The 24,986-nt window shown below is 41.3% G+C and overlaps 1 protein-coding gene across 2 annotated transcripts in view; it reads right to left on the bottom strand.

Annotated features, from left to right (window-relative positions):
* Positions 1–24,986, bottom strand: part of FOCAD (focadhesin) — a 297,598-nt gene that overhangs the window by 30,935 nt on the left and 241,677 nt on the right. For both annotated transcript variants that reach the window (XM_002918527.4, XM_034663973.1), the window contains 8 exons: positions 23,651–23,740; positions 16,953–17,100; positions 14,539–14,658; positions 12,767–12,889; positions 11,849–11,926; positions 11,088–11,159; positions 9,437–9,539; positions 7,496–7,576 (listed from right to left, as the gene is read on the bottom strand). In XM_002918527.4, coding sequence (XP_002918573.2) covers positions 7,496–7,576; positions 9,437–9,539; positions 11,088–11,159; positions 11,849–11,926; positions 12,767–12,889; positions 14,539–14,658; positions 16,953–17,100; positions 23,651–23,740 — 815 coding nt within the window. The remainder of the gene's footprint in view (positions 1–7,495; positions 7,577–9,436; positions 9,540–11,087; positions 11,160–11,848; positions 11,927–12,766; positions 12,890–14,538; positions 14,659–16,952; positions 17,101–23,650; positions 23,741–24,986) is intronic.

Genomic DNA, 24,986 nt, shown 5'->3' with positions numbered 1-24,986 from the left:
GTCACGTGGTTCCTTCCCCAGAGATCTTCAGCACTGGACACAGGAATCCAAATCTAAGCAACAGGAATGATTAGCTCCCTGCCTGCGGTGCTTTGTCTTTCAAGCAAGTGCCTTAGATAAAAAGAAATACTGGAATGCTTTATAGACAATGGCTTTGGAACTGAGAAGGCCTAACAGTCCATGTTAACAGGATCCAGATGTTTTAAAACCCAGATACAAAGTTGCTTTAAATCTCTCATCCAGTTGACAGCCTCAAAGAACCTGATTTAATGGCATATCCGAACATAATGCATTACAACAGGACCCATTATCACACATACTTCAGCTACACAGAGGATCACATCTCAATGCCACAAGGCACATGTGTAAGCCCTCCAGTAAAAGTCTGGTAACAAGCCATAGGCTGACAGCCGGTGGTGTGTCTATCCCCCTAACATGTTGCTCGCGCAGTGTGGACATGTCTTGATTTTCTCCATCTTCAGTGTTGTCTAGAAGAACTTCGCTTAGAATTATCTCATACACACACACACAGCTGTAGGTCAACAAACATCTGAGAACTATTAAATGCCAAGTACTCTGTTCTAAGCATTTAGGATAAAACACCTATGTTCTTCCTGCCCTTGAGGAAATTACAGTCTAATGGGAAAGAGACTTTAAACAAAGAGCCAGAAATAATTAAGAAAATAACTACTCCTATATCAAGTACTATGAAAACCATATTGGAAAATGCAACAGAAGGAATCCGAACTGGCCTGGAAACACCGAATGAGGAAAGGATGTTTAAACCAAGACGGAAAGGATCACTAGGACTTTTCTAGATGAAGTCCTTAGAAAACACAGGTAGAAACGATGACAGCATGGCTTAGTTGTGGAGATGAGGAGACACTCTGCCCCTGCCAGAAACTACTCTGAAATCCAGACGGTAGTTAGAAACACTTGAAGATTCTGAGAGGTCAGGCAGATACTAAGACTTGGTAGAAGTACTTCAACAACACTCAGTTACCAGGAACAAAAATATCCCTGGGCCCCTTTGCACCAGGAAGGCTGCCAAGCAGGGTGGCTGCCCCTCGGGGATCAGGACCTGAGAGAGGAAGGTGGCCTCCGCAGGGCTGGGGACCAGTGGGGGCAGAAGACTGTTTGTATACGGGGGGACTCCGCAAATGAGCAGATACTCAGAGAAAAATGGAGCCAGGCTTCTACCTGTCAGAGAAGAAAGTTACAAATATGAAAAGAGGGGAAAAGTACAATGAACCCTGTGGTGTTGAACTGGAACTGGAGATACTGGTATAAACTCACGGCTTTCAGTATATATAGCTAGATACAGAAATGAATACAGACATGACAGCGAGAGGGTATGTGTGCCCATTTCCTAACAACTGTTCGCTGAAAGAGCCTGGGAGCAGTGCTCACCCCAGAAACAAGGAGAATTTGTACCCAGATCTTTGCTTCTAAGTGTCATTTCCCACTAAAAGGAACCTGAGCTACCTCGCTGTTACACAGCTGTGGACAATACGAGATGAGCCTAGAACATTTTCTTGGGCCACAACGAAACAAGGTACTCACAGAACGATGGGGTCATGTCAAATGGACACAAAGCCAATGTAAAGAGGTTCTCACTGATCAAATATGGAAATATATGAAGGTTGAAATCACGAATAACTGAATAACAAATAATTAAATGAAATAAAATGTTTGTGGGCCATACCAGTAGAGAGTGGGATGGAGGGAAGGAAAAGGCAGCTCTTCCGTACAATAGAAAGCCTACTGAGAAGCATAAATGGAATAAGGGAAGAATCACCTTTTGAGTCATCGCCTTTACGAATCATCATAGTAATAACCATTTCAGGCAAGAAAACATTCATTGATGCTGAAACTAATGGGTGAAACTAGGATGTAAAACTGGATAATCATTAAGTCTCGAAAGACCTCCACACAGAATATTAACTGATGATAAAGGGAAAAGAGAACTTCAGAGTGGAGAGGCCTGGAAGATACACCTTAGCCAAGGAAGAAATCAAAATTAACATCCCTGGTGGAGGGAGAGAGACACCACGTACCACCGTGAGAGGAGCTGTGCTCCATGTCTGTGCTGCCCCTGCCGACGGTGACTGACTCGCCTCCCACGAGAGCAACAGCAGGCAAACCGGCAAGTTGAAACGGAAAACCGTTCTACTAAATAACTGGCTTCTAATCTTAAAACATGTTCAAGTCTGGGCAGCTCAGTCGGCTAGGTGTCCAACTCTTGATTTCGGCTCAGGTCGTGATCTCAGGGTGGGGAGATCAAGCCCCACATCAGGCTCTGTGCTGAGTGTGGAGCCTGCTTAAGCTTCTCTCTCCCACGGGGCACCTGGGTGGCTCAGTCAGCTAAGCGTCTGACTCTTGATTTCTTCTCAGGTTATGATCTCAAGGTGCTGGGATCAAGACCCCGGTCCAACTCCCTGCTCAGCACGGAGTCCGCTTAAGGATTATCTCTCTCTTTCTCTCTCTCTCTCCTCCTCTATTCCTTCCCCCTTGCACTCTCTCCTCCCTCCCTCCTTCTAAAATAACAACATAAATCTTTAAGGAAAAAAAAAAAGATTCTCTTTCTCTCTGCTCCCTGCCGCCACTCGCGCTCTCTCAAGAAACAAAACAAAACAAAAAACAAAGAACAAAAAAGCATGTTCAAGTCTTGAAAGGTAAAGAATGACTGAGGAACTGTTCCAGATTGAAGGAGACTGAAGAGATAGGACAGGTAAGTGCAGTGTAACCTTCTGGATTAAATTCTTCCTCTGCTAAAGACATCATTCGGACAGTCAGTGAAACTTCAATGGGTTTCTCTGGCTGTTTTCACTTTTTTATAAGTTTGGAATTATTTCAAAACACAAAGTAAGAGAAAAAAGGTACAAATTTGGGGGGCGCCTGGCTAGCTCAGTCGGTAGAGCATGCGACTCTCGATCTCACGGCTGGGAGTTCAAGCCCCACAGCCCCACTTTGGGTGGAGGGCTTACATCAAAACAAAAGGGGGGGGTTGAATTTTTAAAAAGAAGTGGTCTAAAATTTAATTTAAAAATAAACTTCTCCATTAGTAAATACGTGCAAAAATGTTCATTCCTTCTAGCAATGAAATGTAAATTAAAACAGTGTTAAGGCAGTGTATCATTTTACATCTGACGGATTTTTATTGTAATCATCTGTTTTCCTATATGTTGGTTTGTTTTGTAATATGATAGCTAGAAAGGGTTTCTTATTTTGTTTTCTAAGCACTGTTACATCAAGTGACTCCTAAACTCATAATCTTTACAAAAACTCTATAAAGAAGATTCAGTTATTTTCTCCACTTTACGGAAGCAACTGGGGCGTCGGGACTTAAGCAGCTTGTCTGAGATTACACAGCCTGCCTGTGGTGGGAGTGGAGTGTGAGCCCCAGCAGCCCGACTCCCACGCCTTCCCCCTCTATGAAATCTGCTTCGTGTATGCGTCCGGGGCTGAGGTGCCCAAACCTGGTATAATCCTTCGAAGAACAACGAGGCCAAGCCATCCCTAGGGTCACCAAATCCTCTTGCCCACTAATAAACTGCTGCGAATGTATCTCAAGGACACCTATATGCAGAAAAGTAAAAGCTACATGCATAAAGATGTTCTCTATAATAGAAATTTAAAAAATGACCAATCGAAAAATGGCTAAATTATGATCCATCATTTTGATGGAATATTCTACAGTCATTTAAAAATGATAACTATGGATATATAATGAAAGGTAGGGAAATGTTAAAAGATTCAAAGCATACGTATACTCGGAAATACATAAAGCTTGCATGTGCACAAAAGCAACAAAAAGAAAAATTCAAAAATGATAACAGCAGTTAGAAAGTCATGGGATAATTGGTGACTTTTTTCCTTACAAGTATTTTTCATGGTATTTACAACCAAAAATAGCAATCAAATACTCCCAAAGCATATCCCATTAACAAATGTCTAGAAAGCGATGCAAGAATTCTTTTTGTACTTTCCTCCGAACCTTCTTTTGGAGGAGATGAATGGTGATTATGTCCCTTTACAAGAAAAGTTGTTAAATTTTTAAAAATCAGGCAACAAAATAAAATAAATTTCATGATTCAATATCATCTAACACATCACATCCAGGAGGACCTATGTGGCTATCTCTAGGTGGTGAGATTAGAGGAGATCCTTTCTTCTTCTTTATTCCATTTTTGAACTTAGTGTTATATACAAGTATTCACTTCTAATAACACTTGTCAAAACCTTTGTATAGGTAAACTATTACTAAATTAAAATACTTTAACGCAAACTCGGCAACCAACTCTGTAATTTCACCAGAAAAATAGGACCGCTTTCCCATGTCGTTTATTCTATACTCAGAGTTCACTAACCCTGCCTCTTTGACTAGACTCATCGATAAGTATATCCCATGCTAATGGTCCCGAACCAACTGAGAATATGCCTACCTACAGTTTACGCAAGAGTCCGTCACTTACGCACATAAATCACTGACCAATGAATTCATATCAAGAAGGAAATGCTAGTCATAAAGATTTTATCACAAGGATTGACATACACTTTCCTCAAATAATATGTCTTACTGTGAACTTAAAAGCTTACCAGAAAAACACAAGCTTAAAAAGCTACTCACATTCCCCAGCAACAGAATGGTAAGAAAAAATAATCCTAAATCGTTAGGTAGAAATAGTTGGTGTTAGCATCAAAAATGAACCATCACTTTTATTAAGTGCTTTTAATCCACTTTAAATGTTTTATGAAAGAAATAGATATAATCTTGATGAAAGCTGAATAAGGCTATGAGGTTGAGAAAAAACAAACATCAGGAAAAAAGAATAGAAAAGAAGCAAAAATAAGCGTCAAAATTGAGAGTCCCTCAAGGGGAAAAAAATAATTCCATGATAGGAAGAAAGATTCTGAGTATGTCTTAAACTTAGCATCGTGAAGAAACGTCCACAGGAATAAATAACGATGCTGATGACAATGATGACGACAACATCTGCCAGAAGAGGCCGTGGTTATCAGGGAAGAAAGGAGAATGTCAGGGGGCAGAGCAAAAGACCAGTTATATTCAAAACTACCAACTGAAGTCCCCAAAAACGAGAAAGAACTTCATCTGTTGGGTTTTCCAATGTAGGCCTGTGTGAAGCAATGGCTGTTATGAACATCTCGTGTGTTCTATCATACAAATATTAAAATGAGGATCCAAGGGGAGAGAAGCTCTAAGCGTTAGACACTCAGAGTCATGTATTCACTCTCTCAAATCTGATTGGCTAAAGTCGATGACGCCCTATCTTGTCCCGGCATCACTGAGGGTCAGGGATAACTCATCACATTTCTCTTCCTCTCATGAGTTAGGAAACAGCACACAGAGGCAATGAAGCCATGCCACCCCTCAAGTCTCCTCTCTCCTGCCGATGCCATGCATGATTTTTATTCTCTAAAGCCATTTCTTCCTCAAAAGAGCTCACCAACGTCGTCATCCTTCCTATCGGCAGCCCCACTGGGCTCTAGTGAGTGACATCCAGACATTTCAACTCAAAAGCTGCTTCAGAAGGGAGTTATTAAAATTCAAATGAGCTGGGCATATTGAAGAAGAAAACACTCGTTTGCATGCACACCTCCGCATTTGGCCATCCCATTTAGACCCACAGAGCAGGGTCTGGTTTTGTTTTTGTAAATGGGCTTCGGAGGCGGAGGTCAGCCTCCCACGGCCCCCACTCCTCCGGGGTCATCATTAGTAATGTGTAAGGCTGAATAGATTTTTCTCTGAATCTAGTCAGCAAACCTGACAAGAAGGCAGCCCTCTCCCACAACCTGAAAATGCCAAAAATCTGATTGGTAATATGGCATTTTTAATACTTCATTTATCTGTCTTAAAATAGCTTTCAGTAAGACTGCAAAGAACGTCACTGCGGCCAGTTCCACCTGATTTTTCAATTTTAGAGCAGAACATTGCCTGTTGTGCCCTGACTGTGTAAGCATAAAAATGTTATGTTTAACCAAGAAGTTCCCACAGGATTCAGAGAAAATTCATGTCTGCCAAGAAATAGGGATTTGGGGAATCAACATCACATTTTATTCACTGGAAAAGTAAAAGAGTATCTTTCATTTTGTCTGAAGAATTTATATTTTCTTGCTCATGGAAATAGTTCACATTATTGTCATTTAAAACTTTTGTAAGATATCAATGAGCAAACAAACAAAAAAAGGAGCAAAAATATATATTCCTAAGATTATCCTGGCAACGGAAATTTTAGATGCTCCTTTAGTAAAAATTCAATTTCTTACTAATGAAGACATCTCTATTGTGATACTACTATAAATAGACTGAACTTATGAAAATATAAACAATTAACTCTGTATTACATGTAATATATTACATGTTTATATATAAATACGTTATGTACAACAATGGCATAACTATATATCAACTTTTTACTGAGGGTATGTAAAATCAGTTACCCTGACTCATGACCCTAAAATAATACTATAATTTCGAGAACTCTAGGAACTAAAGGAATTCATCTCCAAACTCTGAAACTAGTTTATAATCTGGAAACTGCAGGGATTACAGTATTCAATGGGAAATCAGATGACATGACCTTTAATGTCCCTTCCAAGAGTAAGATTATACTCTTTTACAACCTTCGTTAATCAAACTGGTTCCTCCAGATTTCTTCAGTTTAATTTGTTTCAAAACTACCTCCCCCCAAAAATTGCGATGATCTTATTATAATACAGGCACTGAATTTGCCCAGATCGACCTAACCAGGCCAGGCAAGAAAGAAACTAGTAAATATCAATGAAAGAATATTATACGAATGAAACTATTCCCTGAGCTATGAAATTCTCAAGAGGGATACATTTTGCCCTCACATCTCTGAATAGTCAATGTGTATCAGTAGAGAGCATTTATTTAAAGACTTATACGGCTTTATTCAGACTTCAGTTAAAAACAAAAGGCAATTCAACCTGTCTTCAGGTTGCTTATGCTCGAGTATGGGTGGCAGCAACAAAGAATCCCAAAGGCACAAATGTTTGCAGAGAAAAAGAACACAAGCTAAAATTAAGAACCAGAGCCAGTGATTCCAACAACAGAGACCGGTCATTTGAGGTTCAGGGAGAAGACTTACTTCCAAGTTAGGTCCCAACTGTGTTTTCTCTTTTATGGTCATACCCGGTCAACATTGACAAGAAAAGCCACATGCACTCATACTTTTGAAAAGGTCCAATGAAAGAGTAAGGTCTTTACAGATCCCCCTGAACCCCTGTCCCCTCACCCCGCCCCCTCCAAGGTCAGATACGATGATTCCAAGAGACGACATAGTCTTACGGTAGTTGGCCTCCTGGTCATTTCTATTACAAAGACGGTCCAGCAGAAGGAAATATTCCCTCCCTCAGATTGATGACGGTTTAATCGCACAGAAGCAAGCTCGGGTCCCACAAATCTAATGCTTAGGAAGAATGATAAAATTCAAGAAATGTGCTCACTTGCCTTTTTTTCCTCCTGTAACGAAGAAGCCAATGGCCGCTCTCATAAAACTGCTCTCAGGCAAATAGCTATAGTCAGTAGGAACTGTGGAGACAGAAAATGATCAAATTAACCAGTGAACTTGGCGGGACTAATGAAGGAAAGATAATGATCTCAGGCTGCCATATCAAAGCGGAGATGTTTATGCCATTAATCTCAGCACAATACTCTGCAGTGGCAACTAATTCTATTAGATTAAGTGACTGGCCTTGAAGTAATCACTTCGGCTATGCAAGCAAAGCTGAAACGGTGGCAAACCTAGCAGAGACTGCAAAATCACAGGGGATGGGAACTTTAATGAAGTGGTTAAAAAAAAATCCTTCCACACTGTCACATCAATAAGCCCCAGTCCGGTGACCCTTGGCGTCTGCCAGCCTCTAGGCTGAGACCACCATTCCAGGGGCGACTTGAGGACATCCTGAATCAGATCCATGAACCAGGGAAATGCAACAATCAGTAATAACAGCAGCCGGCCTGTTACTTCAGAAGGCAGGACCTCTCTGTGACTAGCACGTCCAAGTCACCAGCTGTGGCTGCTGACCTAGAACACGGAGGCAGTGACATGGAGGCGAGTCGAGTCTGGGGAGTTTCCTCAATTCTCTTCCTCCCCGTCCCCCAGAATTGCTTCATTAGATGCTTTTTACTGCAACAAATGGCTCAACTGGAAAATTCCAACAGAAGCAAGGACAGCTGTACTTTTCCAGACACACGAGCATTGTGTTCCAATGAAACTGGGTGTGAGATGGTTCGCGACAACCCGACTTGAGTGCGTGGGGGCTGGACTGTGGAACCCCTAGCACTAGCGATTAAAAACCTGTGTAAAAAAGCAAAAGCCTGACATCAACTTGCTATTTTACCAGGACCTCAGGAACACACTGCCCTTCCAAACTAGCATTACTTAAGGTTTCCACTATGACTAAGTTTGGTGGTTTTTTCCCCCTTTTAACATGACAGCTTCCAGCTGTCCCAAGTTCATTATGTTGGGAATACTGAGGAACAATGTCCTATTTCTCTAGCTAAGAAGTGATTGAAAGTGAGGGGAAAGGTAATTACAGTGCTACATGTTCATGGTGATGTTGTCCGTAGACTACCTGTCAGGGGACATGCGAAACCAGGTTTTAATGAGAAATCTGTGGTACCTAAACCTCTGTGGCCTGGGTCCAAGAGAGCCAGTGGGTCAAAAGTCTATAAAGATCAATGAGCAGATTCAGGTCCTAGTGTATTACAGTGATGCCTTCCGCAGAAAATCTCCAAGTGCAAACTTAAGCATGTGGGAATTGCAAATATTTTTTATTACTTTTTATCAAAAATGTGGACATAGAAAAAGCCTTGTTATGTTAAGACCTGGGATTTTAATTTCAACGTCAAGCATGTGCATATCTTTAAATGTGCAGACCCCATTATTTTCTTAAAAGCAGGGGCCTGAAGAAATCCAGTCATATAGGCAGTCTTTTAATGAAATATAAGTATTATACAAACTATGATTACATCTAAGAAAATAAGAAAGAACTCTGTGTCGAGCTTCAAGGACCTGTTCCTACTTTCCGGATTTGTCACTGAACTCCTTATGGAAGTCATGTAATCTTTCTAAACTTCTATGTCTTCATTTGTGAACTATGGGGTTAGACTGTCTAATCTGTTCTCCAAGGGAGGCAGGGAAGAAGAACGGAAGAGCGTGGGTTTTGGAGGCTGACGGAGGTGAGTTCAACTGTATGTCCACCACTTGATGCCACGTGGCCCTGGGCAAGTCAGGAAGGCTCTCCACAGCCCGTCTTCTTCTGACATAAAAGAGGGGTGGTAACATCCATCACTTAAGGCGGGTGCGAAGATTAATGCTCTTAACCCAAGTACACGGCCCCCGTCAGCAATCCCTCCAGCCCCAGTACCCTAAGACACCAATCTTACCAGAGGTTCTACTCTGACTTGAGGACAGGGTAGACAGGTGAAGGTGTCCTAGAAGCCAAAGAGCATTTGACTGCAGACCAATCACCCCAGACACACTGATGACCTAGGGATGAGAGTGCAACAGTTCAATGATCGGGCAAGATCCCAACTTCATTTATTAAAAGGTCACTCAGAGAAAGTCATTTATCTTTTATGAGGGGGCGGCTTGTCTGGTAATGACAAGTTCTCTGACAAGACATGATATCATGTGTCTAATATACTAAACCCGGACACACAGGTGATCAACAATTGTTGAAGAATTGAATGAATGGATCAATCAATCATGACACAAGGTAGTACTGGTTGTCTCAAGTTTCACTGAGTCCGACTGGTCTCAAAGGAATTTTTTTTTTTTAAAGGGGGAAAAAGATCCAAAAAGTTAAAAAAAAAAAAAGGGTGTTAATTATTTAAGAATAAAATACCTCTAAAAATGGAAGGAGATATTATTTTGTTCTCTTAAGTAATGTTCTATTACTGCTTTATCACTTATAGTAAGGATTTTCTTAAAGAAGTTTTCATTTACAGATTTTTCTCCCAAGTTAATAGCAACTTAAGTTTCGGTATAATGCTTTTCCTGAGAATCATGTTCATACGTGCAAAAGAGAGTTTCTTCTGTTCAGACACTTATGTTTGATTTCCAAAGCATGAATTACTAAAACTTGTTTATGTGGTAGGTGTAATAATCAGCTGTATTTACAAGAAGGAAAAAAGTATGCTAAATGTAAAGACTAAGTAAAAAGACTATCTACAAAGTTCTACATATAGTAAGAATACCAACTGTGCAAAAAAAAATAATAATAATTGGAAAGAAATATGACCAATTATTATTAACACTTGCTTCAAGTTGTGAGGACCATCAGTGATATTTTTTCAACTTCTTTCATTCTGTGTTTTCACGTTTGATGCAATGAAACTAATAAATTTTTATAAAAATCTTAAAATATATAATCATTTCTCAGCAGATGAACATCCTTACTGTCTTGCCAAGAATGCGGATAATAATTTACCCGAATACTTTTATCAGAGACATCTGAATTAGCGCTTCTCGACCTTCTTAGGTATCTGTCCTGCCCTTTGATTACCTTCCATTTTACTTTGTCCTGAGGGCCTAACATCCCTTGCAGGGTCAGATTTTCATTTTTACAGGAAACCAAGCCAATTTAAGTTAACTCAAAAACGTCAGCTTTTTTTTTTCCCGAGGCAGTGCGTGTTTGCCGGTGAATGTGCGGCCATAAGCCCCTCTCAAACGCTGCTTGGACTCAACTCAATAACCAGACATCTCCCCATTTTCCCCAGTTTGTATCGTGAAAGAGAAAGGCAGTAAAGGGAAGTAGCTGAGGGGCACCTGGGTGGCTCAGTTGGTTAAGTGTCTGACTCTTGGTTTCAGCTCAGGTCATGATCTCAGGTCATGAGATCCCGCCCCGCATGAGGCTCCGCGCTGGGCTTGAAGCCTGCTTGAGATTCTCTCTCTCCCTCTCCCGCTGCCCCCTAGCTGCTCACACATACATGCATGCTCGCTCGCTCTCTCTCTCTCTCTCAAAAAAAAAAAAAAAAAAAAAGAGGGGGGGATTATCTGTTTTTCCATCCAAGGATTTTAAATTCCTCTTCTCACCTGAGTTACAGTTTTGATGACTTCATTAAGTCTGGCTTGAAAATCAGAGGACTGGATGGCTTCAGACTTCAGCTGAAAGAAAAAGAAGAAATATCCACCCCAACATCCCCAGAAAAGTAACTGATGCTATTTCTGGTGGATGAGCTATTATCTTCTACGCTACGGTATCATTTACCATCGCGTCCTTACATTTCAGAAACAAAAGCTGTGGGCTCCTTGAAGGCAGGGCCTGTGCCGTATTTATCACTGATTTCCTGACACAGGTTCAGTGCAGCGAGCAGTGCTCAACTGAAGAGACCGTCGCTGTATGAACACAGGCGCTCCTTAGCATGACTTGCAAACCGGAACATACTTATGTCCACCATGGAAAACACTTAAAAGTGAAAGAATAACTACCTCGATATAAACTTAAACATGACAGATACAAAATGGTGTTTCTTATGGATAACTCTGGAAATTTCTTACGATTCAGTCACTTTTCTTGGGCAGGGGACTTTGTGGGAAGTACACAGGCTGACGAGGTTTAATTCGTACGAACCAAATAAAAGAAGGAACAAATCTCGAAAAATGCATTCTCCACCAGGAGCAATTTTCTACATATCAAGGCATCGAAAAGCCCAATATAACCATTACAACGGGCATGTATTCTGTATGTAGCATACTGAGATATTGGGTATTCTCCTCTTGCTTGCTGTGGCTATGAGCACATGTAGATTTCTCCGTTCATGTTTTTGTTTGTTTGTTTTTGTTGTTTTTTTTACCTGGATTACATCCCCTTCAGAGCCTACCAACGCCACCATGCCGTGAAGCGCAGCCAAACAAAGCATCGTAGGAGTGCCCTGAAAACAAAGCATCAGGTATGTCACGAGGCAAACAGTCCTTGGGTCTGAATCCTATAAAACTTATTGTTTTTTTTTTAATATATATTTTTAATTATATTATGTTAGTCACCATACAGTACATCCCTGGTTTTTGATGTAATGTTCGATGATTCATTAGTTGCGTATAACACCCAGTGCACCATGCAACACATGACCTCCTTACTACCCATCACCGGCCTATCCCATTCCTCCACCCCCTCCCCTCTGAAGCCCGCAGTTTGTTTCTCAGAGTCCATAGTCTCTCATGCTTCATTCCCCCTTCTGATTACCCCCCCTTTCTTTATCCCTTTCTTCTCCTATCGATCTTCCTAGTTTTTATGTTCCATAGATGAGAGAAACCATATGATAATTGTGTTTCTCTGCTTGACTTACTTCACTTAGCATTATCTTATAAAACTTATTCTATCCTAGAGAAACACCGGTCAAAATGGCACTCCTTTTGTAGGGTCAACATAACTTGCATCACTGAACCAAAAATGGCAGCAGACTTGAATACAGTAATAGGTTGAAGTTATTTGATCATAGGTGGTTTCTTGTTCTGTATTTTTCAAAACCACAATGCTGTTTGAAAATTAAAACCCTGAGTAAGTGGCCTGTTTAAAAAAAAAAAAGTTATAAAGGTTGACAGGGTATATCATTTTCAAGGGATTTAAAGTTCTTGCGTCTCTTTCGTTTGAAATTGCCTATTCTTTTATTGTTAGGCTGTATATCTTAGCAGCAACTATAAATGGTCCAATAAAATTGCTCTTTTTTCCTTTATAAAAATATAAAATCCCATACTAGGACGTGACCTCCTACCTGTGCTAGAACAATTCTGATCCAGGCGGGGAGCAGTCTGTGGCCCAAGTCCTCAGCTTTTCCATGCCCACACACAGACAAACCATGAACAAGGTTTCCCAAGGCCAGGGCAAAACCTGAAGTCTATTATAAACACATAAAAACAAAGGGTGAGGAAAAAGAAGAAGAATAGCACACATGGCGCAGAATTTTACAGACAGCATCTAAGCACTTCGAGGGGCTCTGTTTCCTACCGACAGGTTCCTTTGCCATCTGAAAATCATCAATTTACAGATTTTTTTTTAAAAAAATGAAGTTTGGTCTGCAATAGAAACTGCAGTCTAACTCTAAGGAATCCAGCTGCAGTGAATGGTTTATTTTAGGAAAATAATACTAGACTATTACAAGACTTGATTCAAATGATCCAAATTTTCAGAAGGAACTGGGGGGGAAATACTAAGGTAGACCACACAAGCCTAGCCAACTCCCAAACAAGAGGAGAAAAAGTCCCATAATGAGCACAGCATACGCAAACTTCCACATCCTGGTGTTGCAAAACCTATTCTGAATTTCAGTGAGCAGTCACAGATCCAGAAAAGAGTAACGATACAATACAATATTAGCTGATAACCAGTGAATCCTGCAATAATCCACCATGGCCAAAATTGAGACTGTGGAGAAATCTAAAAAAAATCCAGACAGGGCAATTTTATAACATGTGTAATCAGAGGGAACATATTTTTCAGTTTAATTGTAAAATACACATAACATATAATTTTCCCTCTTCACCGCTGTTCAGGGTACAGGTCAGTGGGATTAAGTACATTCACACTGCTGTGCAACTATCACCACCATCCATCTCCAGAACTCTTTAATCTTGCAAATTCAAAACTTGTACCCCTTAAACAAGAACTCCCCATCCTCCCTCCCCAAGCCCCTGGTGACCGACCACCTTTCTACTTTCTGTCTCTATGCTTTTGCTTTCTGTCTCTAAGCTTTTGACTACTCCAAGTACCTCGTATCAATAGAATCATACAGTATTTGTCTTTCTGTGATTGGTTTCAGTTAGCATAATGTCCTCAAGATCACCCATGTTGCACCATGTGTCTGAATCGCCTTCCTTTTTAAGGCTGAATAATATTTCAGAGGGAACATTTTAAAGGTATTTAATTTAATTTATAGGTGTTTAAATTGTCCCATGCATATTCAGTCATGAGCAGAGATTCTCTGCTTTGAATTTGCTGAGGTTTGACCTTATCAGAGTCCATTAAGTACCCACACCTTTACACATTGTTACCGCTAGCCTTACAATCCCTAGCCACATGTTTGAAGGTTTTATAAATACAGATGGAGAGAGAGAAAAGCCTTTCATACTCTCTCTGACAAAGAAAAAGAAGTACCTACAAAAGATAAAGTATAAGGAGAGAAAAAAAGACATCTGTTGGCTACAGTGGTAAGTTAGAAGTCCCTCAGTTCTGGGGGCGCCTGGGTGGCTCAATCGGTTAAGCATCTGCCTTTGGATCAGGTCATGATCCTGGGGTCCTGGGATCGAGCCCTGCATCGGGCTCCCTGATCAGCGGGGAGTCTGCTTCTCCCTTTCCCTCTGCCCCCCCATTTGTGCTCTCTCTCTCTCAAGTAAATTTTTTAAAAAATCTTGAAAAAAAAAAAAAAGAAGTTCCTCAGTTCTGGGCACGAAAACATTCCGGTAATAGTCTAATCAGAGTCCGTCAAAATTAGGACTCAGCAGCAACAGGAGACCTAAAGAGAGGAGGGATGAGGGCATGCAGTCCAACCTGCTGGTTGTTCTCCACCAACATCCGAAGCTTGTTCATGACCTCCTCAGCCTCCTCAGCCTCAACAATCCCGGTACTGAACGCTGAGGTACATACACAGCTGAGGGTATAGGCCAGGACCTAGAAGAAGAGACGGCAGGAAATGTTTCTTCGTGAGGGAAAACAAAAGAATACAGTTTAGTGGACACCAATGTTCCGTCCAACTTCTCTCTGGGATAAGGACTGGAGTCAAGCACACCTACCACAGACCGGGCACTGTTGCATTGCCTGACCTGTCCCAACGATGTTCTGAGATGCATGTCAGAATTCCCACTTTACAGGTAGGGATGCTGAGGTCCAACTACATATAGCTTGCCAGTGACAGAGCTGAGATTCAAACCCAGGTCTTTAGACTCAAAATTATTATCTCCTCTCAGAACACTGGATCTATCAACAGCAGAGGCTAGATTTTCTTCACCCGTGAATGCTACTAACAGCCATGCGCTCCCATCCAAGGCCAAGCCAGAGAGGAAATTCAAAGACGTGACGCATGGCTGAATTAAGATTCTCTCGTAGCGGGGGGGCCCCGGAGTGGCTCAGTCGTTAATCCTCTGCCTTCGGCACAGGGCGTGATCCCGGCATTCTGGGATCGAGCCCCGCATCAGGCTCCTCCCCTGGGAGCCTGCTTCTTCCTCTCCCACTCCCCCTGCTCCTGNTGGGGGTGCCTGGGTGGCTTAGTCATTAAACGTCTGCCTTCGGCTCAGGGCGTGATCCCGGCGTTCTGGGATCGAGCCTTTTTTTTTTTTTTTTTTTTTTTTTTTTTTTTTTTTTTTTTTTTTTTTTTTTTTTTTTTTTTCACTGGCTGTCTCTCTCTCTGTCAAAAAAATAAATAAAATCTTTAAAAAAAAAAATTTCCTCGTAGAAGGACTGGGGCATAGTGGCCAGGCATATGGGTTTTAGAGCCGCATAAACTGTGTAAAACAGAGGTGATATTTCTTACCTCAGAGCACTGGTGTGCTAATAAATGAATAGATGAATAAAGGAACAAATTATAAATAAAAGAATGCTGGGAGTCAAGCTGGTCCACGCAGGTGTATGTCCCACATTGACCGCTGACGGGCTAAGAAACTTTGGGCAAGTCGCTCAATCTACTTGAGCCTCAATTCTTGCAAATCCTGGTTAACCACCTCCTCCCCGCTACCTCACGTTCTCCTCCTCCCTCCTTCACAAAGATGCGAAGGCGAAGTGGAAATGTTCAACTCCCAACCCTGGTCGCTACAGCATGAAAAAAGGAAGCTTTTCTAAGGTAGAAATTGGATAATAAAACATCAGAAGGGAGGGGGAAAAAACCCCAACTGCCTGCTCGAGGCCTTATAAATCAAAACATCAAGGCAGACCAAAGCATCAACTCGAAAAACCCTGCTTTCGCTTATGAATCAAATCGGCCCTTGGTGGCAAAATTTTCTCCCTTTGCTTAAAAAGATACGTCCTTTTAAACTGTGCTCTGCAACTGCTTTAAAAATGGAAATGTGGTGCACGTATTAGAACAAAACTTCAAGCCTCTGTGCCCCAAAGAAATTCACCGATTCAACAAGTCCTATTGCTGAAAGCAGGGGAGCCAAGCAGGGGAACACAGCAGCCTTTATGTACTCATCAATAGCTCGTGGGCAGGCCGGGAGAAAAGAGAATCTGCTCTAATGAGACCGAGAATCTGGCCAGGCCGAAAGGTCACCCCCGGGTCTCTCAAAGACAGAGCCCAGGCCCTTCAGCTTCACCTGGGCACAGACACACACCTCAGACGCTCTCTCTGAACACGGTCGACACAAGAGCTGTGTCCCCTGAACTGCAATTCAGGGTTACTGTTGCACCGTAACAGAAAAATCTTTTCGTTAAGTGTGGCAAAGGGAATTTCCCCAATGATTTTTCATGCTGGCTGACATTGACCAAAAAAAAAAAAAAAGAAAGAAAGAAAGAAAGGAAGAAAAGAAAAAAAAAAAAAAAAAAGAAAAAAGAAAAAGAAAAAAAAATCAAATGCCTTTTCCAATCTGCAGTTTCTTAAGCTGATTCCTGGCCATTTTTTAAAGTTACTTTTGGCTTGGGCGTAATTCTAAAAATCTCCATTTAACCTTCCTCCGGAAATCCACAGCTCTTCTTAGAAAGTGCCTTCGAGCCATGCTGACTTGGGTTTTTGCATTTGCTAAAGGCTCTTATCTTATGGGCCACATTTACGTCTGAGTTGATTTAAACAGCTGCACAGTTTGAAAACCTTATGATCTAATATAGGTTGTTTGCCACTCAGATCTTTCTCCTTATCCCAGTTGAAACTGAGGAAAAATTTAATTTCAGGGTTACCAAAATATGAGAAGTAGAAAAGAAGCGGCCACAGGGAAACAAAAGACAACAAAGGGAAGAAAGCCTTAACCTCGCGCTCCTACCTCCTGAAATGTTCTGCTTTGGCTCCCACTGTCGTCTAGGTACGTCGAGAGCTTCCGAAGTGATGCCGCCACGTGAACTCGAGACTCCGTTTGGCTGCTGTGGCTCATGAGGGACAGAACAAGTCCAACTCCCAATATACAGCCCGTGCTTGGATGCAAAAAAAAGAGAGAGAGAGAGAGAGAAAAAAAGACGTGTTAAAATGACCAGAGGTTCACTCTTCACTCATCATGGGAGTTTCTACTGCTCTTCCACCTGAGATGAAAGGGCTGGATTCTTTTTTTTTTTTTTAAAGATTTTATTTATTTATTTATTTATTTAAAAGAGAGGCAGCCAGCGAAAGAGGGAACACAAGCAGGGGGAGTGGGAGAGGAAGAAGTAGGCTCCCAGCGGAGGAGCCTGACGCGGGGCTCGATCCCAGAACGCCAGGATCACGCCCTGAGCCGAAGGCAGACGCTTAATGACTGTGCCACCCAGGCGCCCCGAGAGGGCTGGATTCTCGGTCTGCTGCCTGGTGTGTAAGTGTGCCCCATGAACCACCACAGGTACACCCACTGCCACCCCCCTCTTAGGCGGAAAATGTTCTATCAAAACGGGGGTCTCTGGCCCATGTTAGTGCTGTGGACCCACTGGAGAAGAACAGATGAAAATATGAAATAGAGTTGACCTAAGCTCTATGGTGAGGTAGGAGGATGAATAAGAAGTCAAGTCAAACCAGCTCTATCCCTGCACTGAGAGAAGTTCTGTGGTCCTCTGCACCATCCCTGTGTCTGCATGTGGAGTGCGCCATGATGAACTGCATGACAGAAAAGACTCCATTTCAGAATATGAGCTGAGGACAACATCTGACTAATGACGGGGGCGGGGGTGGATACGTCGCAAGGCATGATGATGAGGAACGGCTAAGTGCTTCGTGTTTCCTAGTCAACTTCCACAAGTGGAATTTCTTAAAGAAACTGTGTATTTGTCTGTGCACAATGACATTAATCCTCCTCTCCCCTCTGATCCCTCGGAGTACCACTGGGTCAGAAGAGAAAATGGACAAATGACAGGCTTGTCAAAAGTTACCCCATGTGACAATTCAATTGGAATCTTAGGCTTTGTGCCCCAATTCTTGGGAAAGAATACATACCCATTGAAAGAAAAAAAATGTTCTCCCAGAACACTCCTACTTAGTATGGTAAGATAATGCAGCTGTAGGGTGATTTTCTACTTAAAAAAAAAAAAAAGTTTTTGTCATCATTGTTGTGTTTTGAATTGAGGAAATATTGAGTTGTTTTCAGAAATCATCCCAACTCTGGTTTGGCTTGCCTGTCATGATATCTGTCGCTGAAGAGGCCATTCCAGGGCATTTCTCCAGGAACATATTTCAGTGCCCAAATGTCATTTTGCTCGTATATAGTATCTGTGTCCTTGGCTGGCATCAAGTACCTTCCATCATTTCCCAAACATGTGAGTTCCCTCCCTCAAACACCTCTCGCAAACGAAGCATCCACAAAGGATAAGAGACACCCAAAAGGACAGAGAGGCTACAGGATTTGTTCAAGGTCATACGGAGAATTTCCAGCAGAGCATGGCCAGGAGACGGAGGTTTTGGATTCCCAGCCTTCTGCTCCATCTGCCAAGCCCCAGGCCCCTCTCAGTGCCCCGTAGGGATGCCCTGATGAAATGCCTATGCGAAGGCACCGTATCTAGGGCGTGTTTTTCCAGGTTCTATTGCATAACTCTCTGGCATCAGGAATCCTTTGTAAAGAAGCTACTGCAGTAATAATCCATCATTAGCCAGGCAGAACTGCTGTTACGGCTTACAGGAACTTTACAACAAAGCTCAACCAGCATAATGCATTTCCAACCAGTTAAACCAGCATCTAACATCTGAACACTGAATGCTTTTGAGACAAATCACGTTTCTGAAAGAGGACAGGCGCTCTTCATTAGTAAGGATTTATGGTCTTTGTTTCCACTTGGAATATTCAGGGAAGTTTGTTTTTGGGGTTTTTTTTTTTTTTGGCTCTTTCTATACTGGTGCATATAAAAATTTGACAAAATTAGAACCAAAGATATAGTTAGACAAAGTGTGATTAATACTTTGAAAAATCTGACTTTTGCTCCCTCTTGACTATTTAACTGCTACTTTCGATTAAGATTTCAAATGTTATTTCCTCAGGGACACCTTCTCTGGCCCAGCAGGGAACCTCTTCGGGACTCTCCCAAAACACCCCATACTAATTTAATTCAGATAACTTTAATTATAAATTCTCCCTCTCTCTTTTTTTTTTTTAAAGGTTTTATTTATTTATTTGAAAGAGAGTGAGTATGAGGGAGGTGGGGAGGAGCAGAGGGAGAGGAAGAAGCAGGCTCCCCGCTGAGCAGGGAGTCTGATGTGGGGTTTGATCCCAGGACCCCGGGATCATGACCTGAGCCAAAGGTAGATGCTTAACCAACTGAACCACCCAGGTGTCCCTTAATGATAAATTCTGATGAGGATAATTTGAAGGACTGTTTGATTTCTGCCTATGTCCTTCACTAGCCTGCAAGCTCCACGAGGCCGGGTACGTTTTCTGATTTTCCCTCACCACAGCACCTGCGGCATTTAGCGTACTGCTTGGACAGGGACAGAGTTCAATCAGCAGTTATTGAATGCTGAAGAACTGACCCAATGCAGGGTTCCAAGACAGTCTACAGTGGAGAGAAGATCTACAGGAAAAACAACAGAAACAAGACTGGAATCTTATATTCAGTTGGAGGCGAAATTTACCCATGCTAAAAAAAACTGAATATATTACCCAAGACTCAATCAAGAAAACTCAATTTCCGTTTCTTGCCAGACTAATTTAAGAAGGAGGAGTGGCAGATTTGATGCGGGAAAAGGATACCTATCAAAGCTCACTTAAGTATTGGGGTTCATCTTTCCCAATAAGTAGCAGGTATCCTAAGTCTCGTTTTGGGGGGCTCTTCTGGGCATGCAAACATCTTTATCCCCTGGACTAAAACTCCTCTTTTACCACCCCAAGGCATACAGGCACAAAGGCTTAGAAAAAGATATCCTGGTTTCTAGTTTACAGTTACCTAATATTATCACAGCATAACTATTTTTGGGCAAGGTTACCATTCACCAACGATTCTATTCATTGCCACAATGGTCGATGACTGTGGTCATATATGAATATATAATCTAACTATGTGTAAATGTGTGCCAGTATAAATACGCTAGGGTGAATGCATCTAGTGACCTTCCGAACTCGTCTACTCTGTCTCATTTTTCCAGCATGCTCCAAAAAGATAGTCCTGAAGTTTTATTCCTGATATTTTCTTCTGATTTCCAAGTGGTCTATCTTTTAATGGGTTTATTTTTTTGTCCTGAGTCTTAAAGGTTCTCCAGGTGCTTCGGTCAGCACTGCTATGCATTCACCTCATCTTAGCTCCCCTTTGATATGTTTGCCAACTGTAAACCAAGAGTCACTCTGGCAAAGGTAGCTTCCACATTTTTCTCTGCACTCAACACAAAAAGGAGTTCCATGGTGGTGTCTTAGACAGGTGACATTTTAAAAAAAATGATAACATTAGCTATAAATTTCAGGTTTTGGAATTACTAACATGAATCTTTAAGAATACTAACAAATGACAGAGAATGTGAGTTTTAAAATTATATGCCCTATAATGTCTTTACTTATTTGACCCTCTTATCCAAGTACATTAAAATATCATGGGCGAAAAGAAAATCTGAGACTTAAAAGCTGTGCAGTTCTGCTCTGTGTGTTGCTATATCAACTGAGATATAATGATACATTGTTTCTATAATTAACCAGAGATGACTCTTTAATTCTTTACTTTATTGTGGACAACCCTGCAGATTAAGTATGAGGCCACCTAATAATTAGTTCTAATAACAGTTAACATTTGTATAGCGCTTTGCCCTTTGCAAAGTGCTATACAGATCTTATCGTATTTGTAAAAGCTCAATAGTAATTAACTAACGCTCAGGTCATTGATGGATGGCCGGACTAGTTAAGGCTGTGAGGACTGCAATGGCACAATAGGTACCACTAGATGGCAGCAACATGTAAGTGATAAGGCCACACACCAGGACCAGCCCAGGTGCCGGGTCCTCTCAGCAGGGCCGCGTCCATTAAATCAAGGAAGTGTGGTGAATTTGCTCTGGGTGAATTCTATCACTTGAGGTAGCAAGCTCCCAGATCTATTAACTACCTCCTGGTAATGCTTCCACTATTTCACTTGAGGGAGGACTGCCCTAGACTCCTGAATCTCATTAGTCAGGGGAATACTTTACGCCTGGGTCTAGTGTATCTGTCTCTCTTTTTATTAGTGAGACATACCCACACGTCAAAAAGAGTAGTAAACACCATACTGTCAGGTGTCAAATTGCTTCCTTTCAACTGAAATGTGTTCTCCACACCAAACTATGTTAAGAGACAGAAAAAATGGCTTTGAAGGCAGACAACCTAGGCTTCTCCCCTAGCTGCTACTGACTGTGTGACCTTGAGCCAGTCTCTTGCGTGAGACTCGTTTTCTTAATCTGTAAACCAAAGCAACGAGTGTTCCTGTTTTAGTAGCAATATTTAGGTTGTCCCTGGGGCTGAATGACAGGAGAAACGGATGTGAAAATGCCTAGCACAGTGTGCGGCTGCTTGGTATTAGCTGAACTGAAACCAGAGACAGAGCTACCCTGAGCACTAAAGAGCCACAAAGCATTAGGAATGACAAAATACTAAACTTCATTAACTGCAGAAAGAACGGGAGTTTGAAGAAGAGGGAGAGTTTCTTGAAGGATCTGGGCTTTTAACATCTCTGAGAGACAAGCAGGACTTTACTAAATGGACAGGAGATTTCTGATGACCCTATTCTACCTAATTCTGCAGGATTAGTCCCGCTCTGGGCCCACCCTTTCCTCTCCCAAACACAGCTGCTCATTAAGGAGGTTAAGAATCAAGAAAGAATAATGAAGAAATAAGAATCTTCTTGATATAGTTAACAGTAAAGTGAAACGTCCCTACACATATGCGGTGTTTACATGCATAAGTACCCACACTGTGGACAGTTCCGTTATCTCTATGGTTCTCCTTCATTGAAATAAACTTCCTGCAGACTGACGGAGGTGATACTGTAAGTCACTCCCGATTGTTACAACTGGCTGAGAGCCTGCAGTAAGTTGATCCACAAATCTGTTCCCAGCTTTATAATCCCCGGAGCCATAGCTACGATGAATACCTTTGGGGCAAGGCGGGGCAGGGGGAGAGAACTCTGTCTTACTTCTTGGTTGGAAAAGGCAACGCCACCAACAGACGGATTGGGCTCCAAAACATCAACTGTCCATCAGACCAGGTAACAGCGAAATGGTCCTCTCCTTCCCATTAGTCATTTTCTACTTTCAAGAGACTTCAATCCTACCACTGAACTCTCTTTTCCCATATGCAAAACCGCGCTCTTAAAACATCTCATTTCATCTCTAAAGTATTTCATGATAAACTGGGTGGATGTCAATGATTCTTATCTAATCTTAGCCGGCATCTGAAAGAAGATCCTATAACTACCACCTACGAAGTGAAGATTTGACTTTATCTACTCATAATGAAATATCTGACATATGCAGTTACTTACTACTTACTCTTTTCTCTGTCTGAACGTAACAGGTTAGATGACAGGAGTGTAACTTTAGATCACAAGTTCTTAAAGGCCACATATGTAAACAGTCACATTTGAGCAGTGCCCCTAACAGCGAAAAGTAAATGAGTTAATAAACTGGAGGTTAGTGCTTACGGTTTGTTGAGTTTTTTAGTAACAATGAACACCAGAGGATCTAAACTTATAGGTTCCGAAACACATGGAAATCCAAAAAGATATAATGTTAAGTCCTCGACTGTGTTAGTATTTCAGGAAGCCTAATAAAACTATATTCTTCCACACAAGCCACAGGCTAATTAAAACATCAAATGTCTCACTAAATGAGTATGTTTAACAGTTTTTTGAGGTATTCTTTTTTTTTTTATTTAAAGATTTTAAGTAATATCTACATCCAGCGTGGGGCTTGAACTCACAACCCCTGGATTAAGAGTTGCGTGTTCTACCGACAAAGCCAGCCAGGTGCAAAGGATTCTTTTCTAATTACTCCTCTTTGTTTTGGTTACCTTTCATGATTGGAATAATAAATTTTTTAAGATATTTAGTTTAATAGACAAAATCCTTAAAAAGCATGAAGTTTGCGGTGGGGCAGGGATAAACTATTAATATTGAGGAATTTGGGAACCCTGGATATAACCTATATTTGTTTCCGTGTTGATTCTTCAGTCATTGGATTTCACAAGGGAAATCTAAACCATGGGTCAAAGGTTCTCTTTGTCCAATCAAATTCAAAGAATAGTTTCAACTATTTAAAAAGGTTACGGCATGCATATAAGTCTCCAGATACATGCTTCATATAAGTACAAGACAGAACAAGGTATTAATAACTTAATGACAGCTATGAAATGACATTCATTGCTTTGCATTGAAGCAAACTGTCTATTGCTGAAACATGGTTTTTAGAACAAGTACCTTTAACTACAGGTTCTGATTATAACTGAAAACTCTTTACAAAGCAATTCAAGATCTAGTCCTACAAATATTTCACGATTGAATGGAAAGTTTACGGCAGAGAAAGATTCAATCCCCAAGTACCAGAGAGGAAATGGAACCAACATACTTATATTCAAGACTAGGATCAAAGCAGCAATTTTCCAGGGCATCCAGAGACTTCATCAGAAGAAGGTTCATCTGTTGGCCAGAGATATCACTGGGCAAAGACCAAAAGGAAAAATTCAATTACTTAAAAATCATTCAAATGTCCAAAATACTATATATTTCCTCTTAATATTTTACTGAACATTCATTTCATTAAAAAAAACATAAAAGTAATAATATTGATGAACCACATACACTGATTTTGCAGAGAAACCGAGTCAGAGAATTTAATAACTGAGTCCCTGAACAGTTTAATCACTTGTAAACCAATAAACTCAAAAACTGCTACTTTTGTATTTCCTCAGCCCATTCCAATTTTAAACCACTGAAAAACAAAAACCAAAATCAGAATTCCAGAAACATTTCTAAGAATGCTAACGTGATTTTCTTGGGAATATTTAACAACCCATGAAGCTGAAATTAACAATAATCATTCCAAATCTCTTTCTTGCAAAGACTGTTACTTCTGATTTCATGTCTCAATTGCGAAGGTTGTTCTATTTCTTTTTGCTTACATTTGTTTTTTTCAGAAGGGGGGGTAACCCAGCCATATATTTTTCTGCCGTTAGAGGGTAATTGATGTGGTTTTGCAATGGTCTTGGTGAGAACTAGGACTTCTACAGTAAAAGAAAACCTTTTCAGGCAGAGTTGTGGGCTTCGTCACCAACACTTGACTGTCCAGGGGTTCCTAACATGTCAACTGTCATTGCTGCTAGCTCGGACCATGCTCAGTGGAATGCAGTCCCAGGAATGCCAACCAGCCACAGGACACTTTAAACACTGTCTTCCCAAACCAAGAATATAGTGGTTTGGCCTGAGGCGAAGGATTACGTTTTGCCTTTAGCGAATGCGCACGCACGCGTGCACACGCGCACACACAAACAGTTTTAATAGCTCTAAGTCCTATAATAGTTGTTCTCTGGAGTAAAATATACTTAACTATCCTAAACAAATGCTGAAGAGATCCTACTAGTATCCTCTGGGAGTTATGACAGAAGCAAGCTTGGGAATAATATGCTTTTCTGGATAAATTTTAGACCGGAATTGAAATTCAGGCGACTTTTTCATAAGCCATGGCAAAAAATGGATTGTCATGATTCTCTTCTACAAGCTGATTTTTCCATCTTGAGCCCAACATACTGTCCGAGTCCTGTATCCCTCGGGGGGGCATGCGGGGTCACTTACTGGATGTCGCTGACGACTCAGAGTCAACAGCCCTCAAAATCATGACCTTAAATTTTAGAAAAATGGAAACTTCCTCCAAAAATGTCATTCTCAAGTGACATTGTCATTATTTA

This window comes from Ailuropoda melanoleuca, chromosome 7, assembly GCF_002007445.2.
Source record: "Ailuropoda melanoleuca isolate Jingjing chromosome 7, ASM200744v2, whole genome shotgun sequence".
In the NCBI taxonomy this organism is placed as follows: Eukaryota; Metazoa; Chordata; class Mammalia; order Carnivora; family Ursidae; genus Ailuropoda; species Ailuropoda melanoleuca.
The sequence above is the reverse complement of the archived record's forward strand: the minus strand, read 5'-3'. Positions and strand labels throughout refer to the sequence as shown.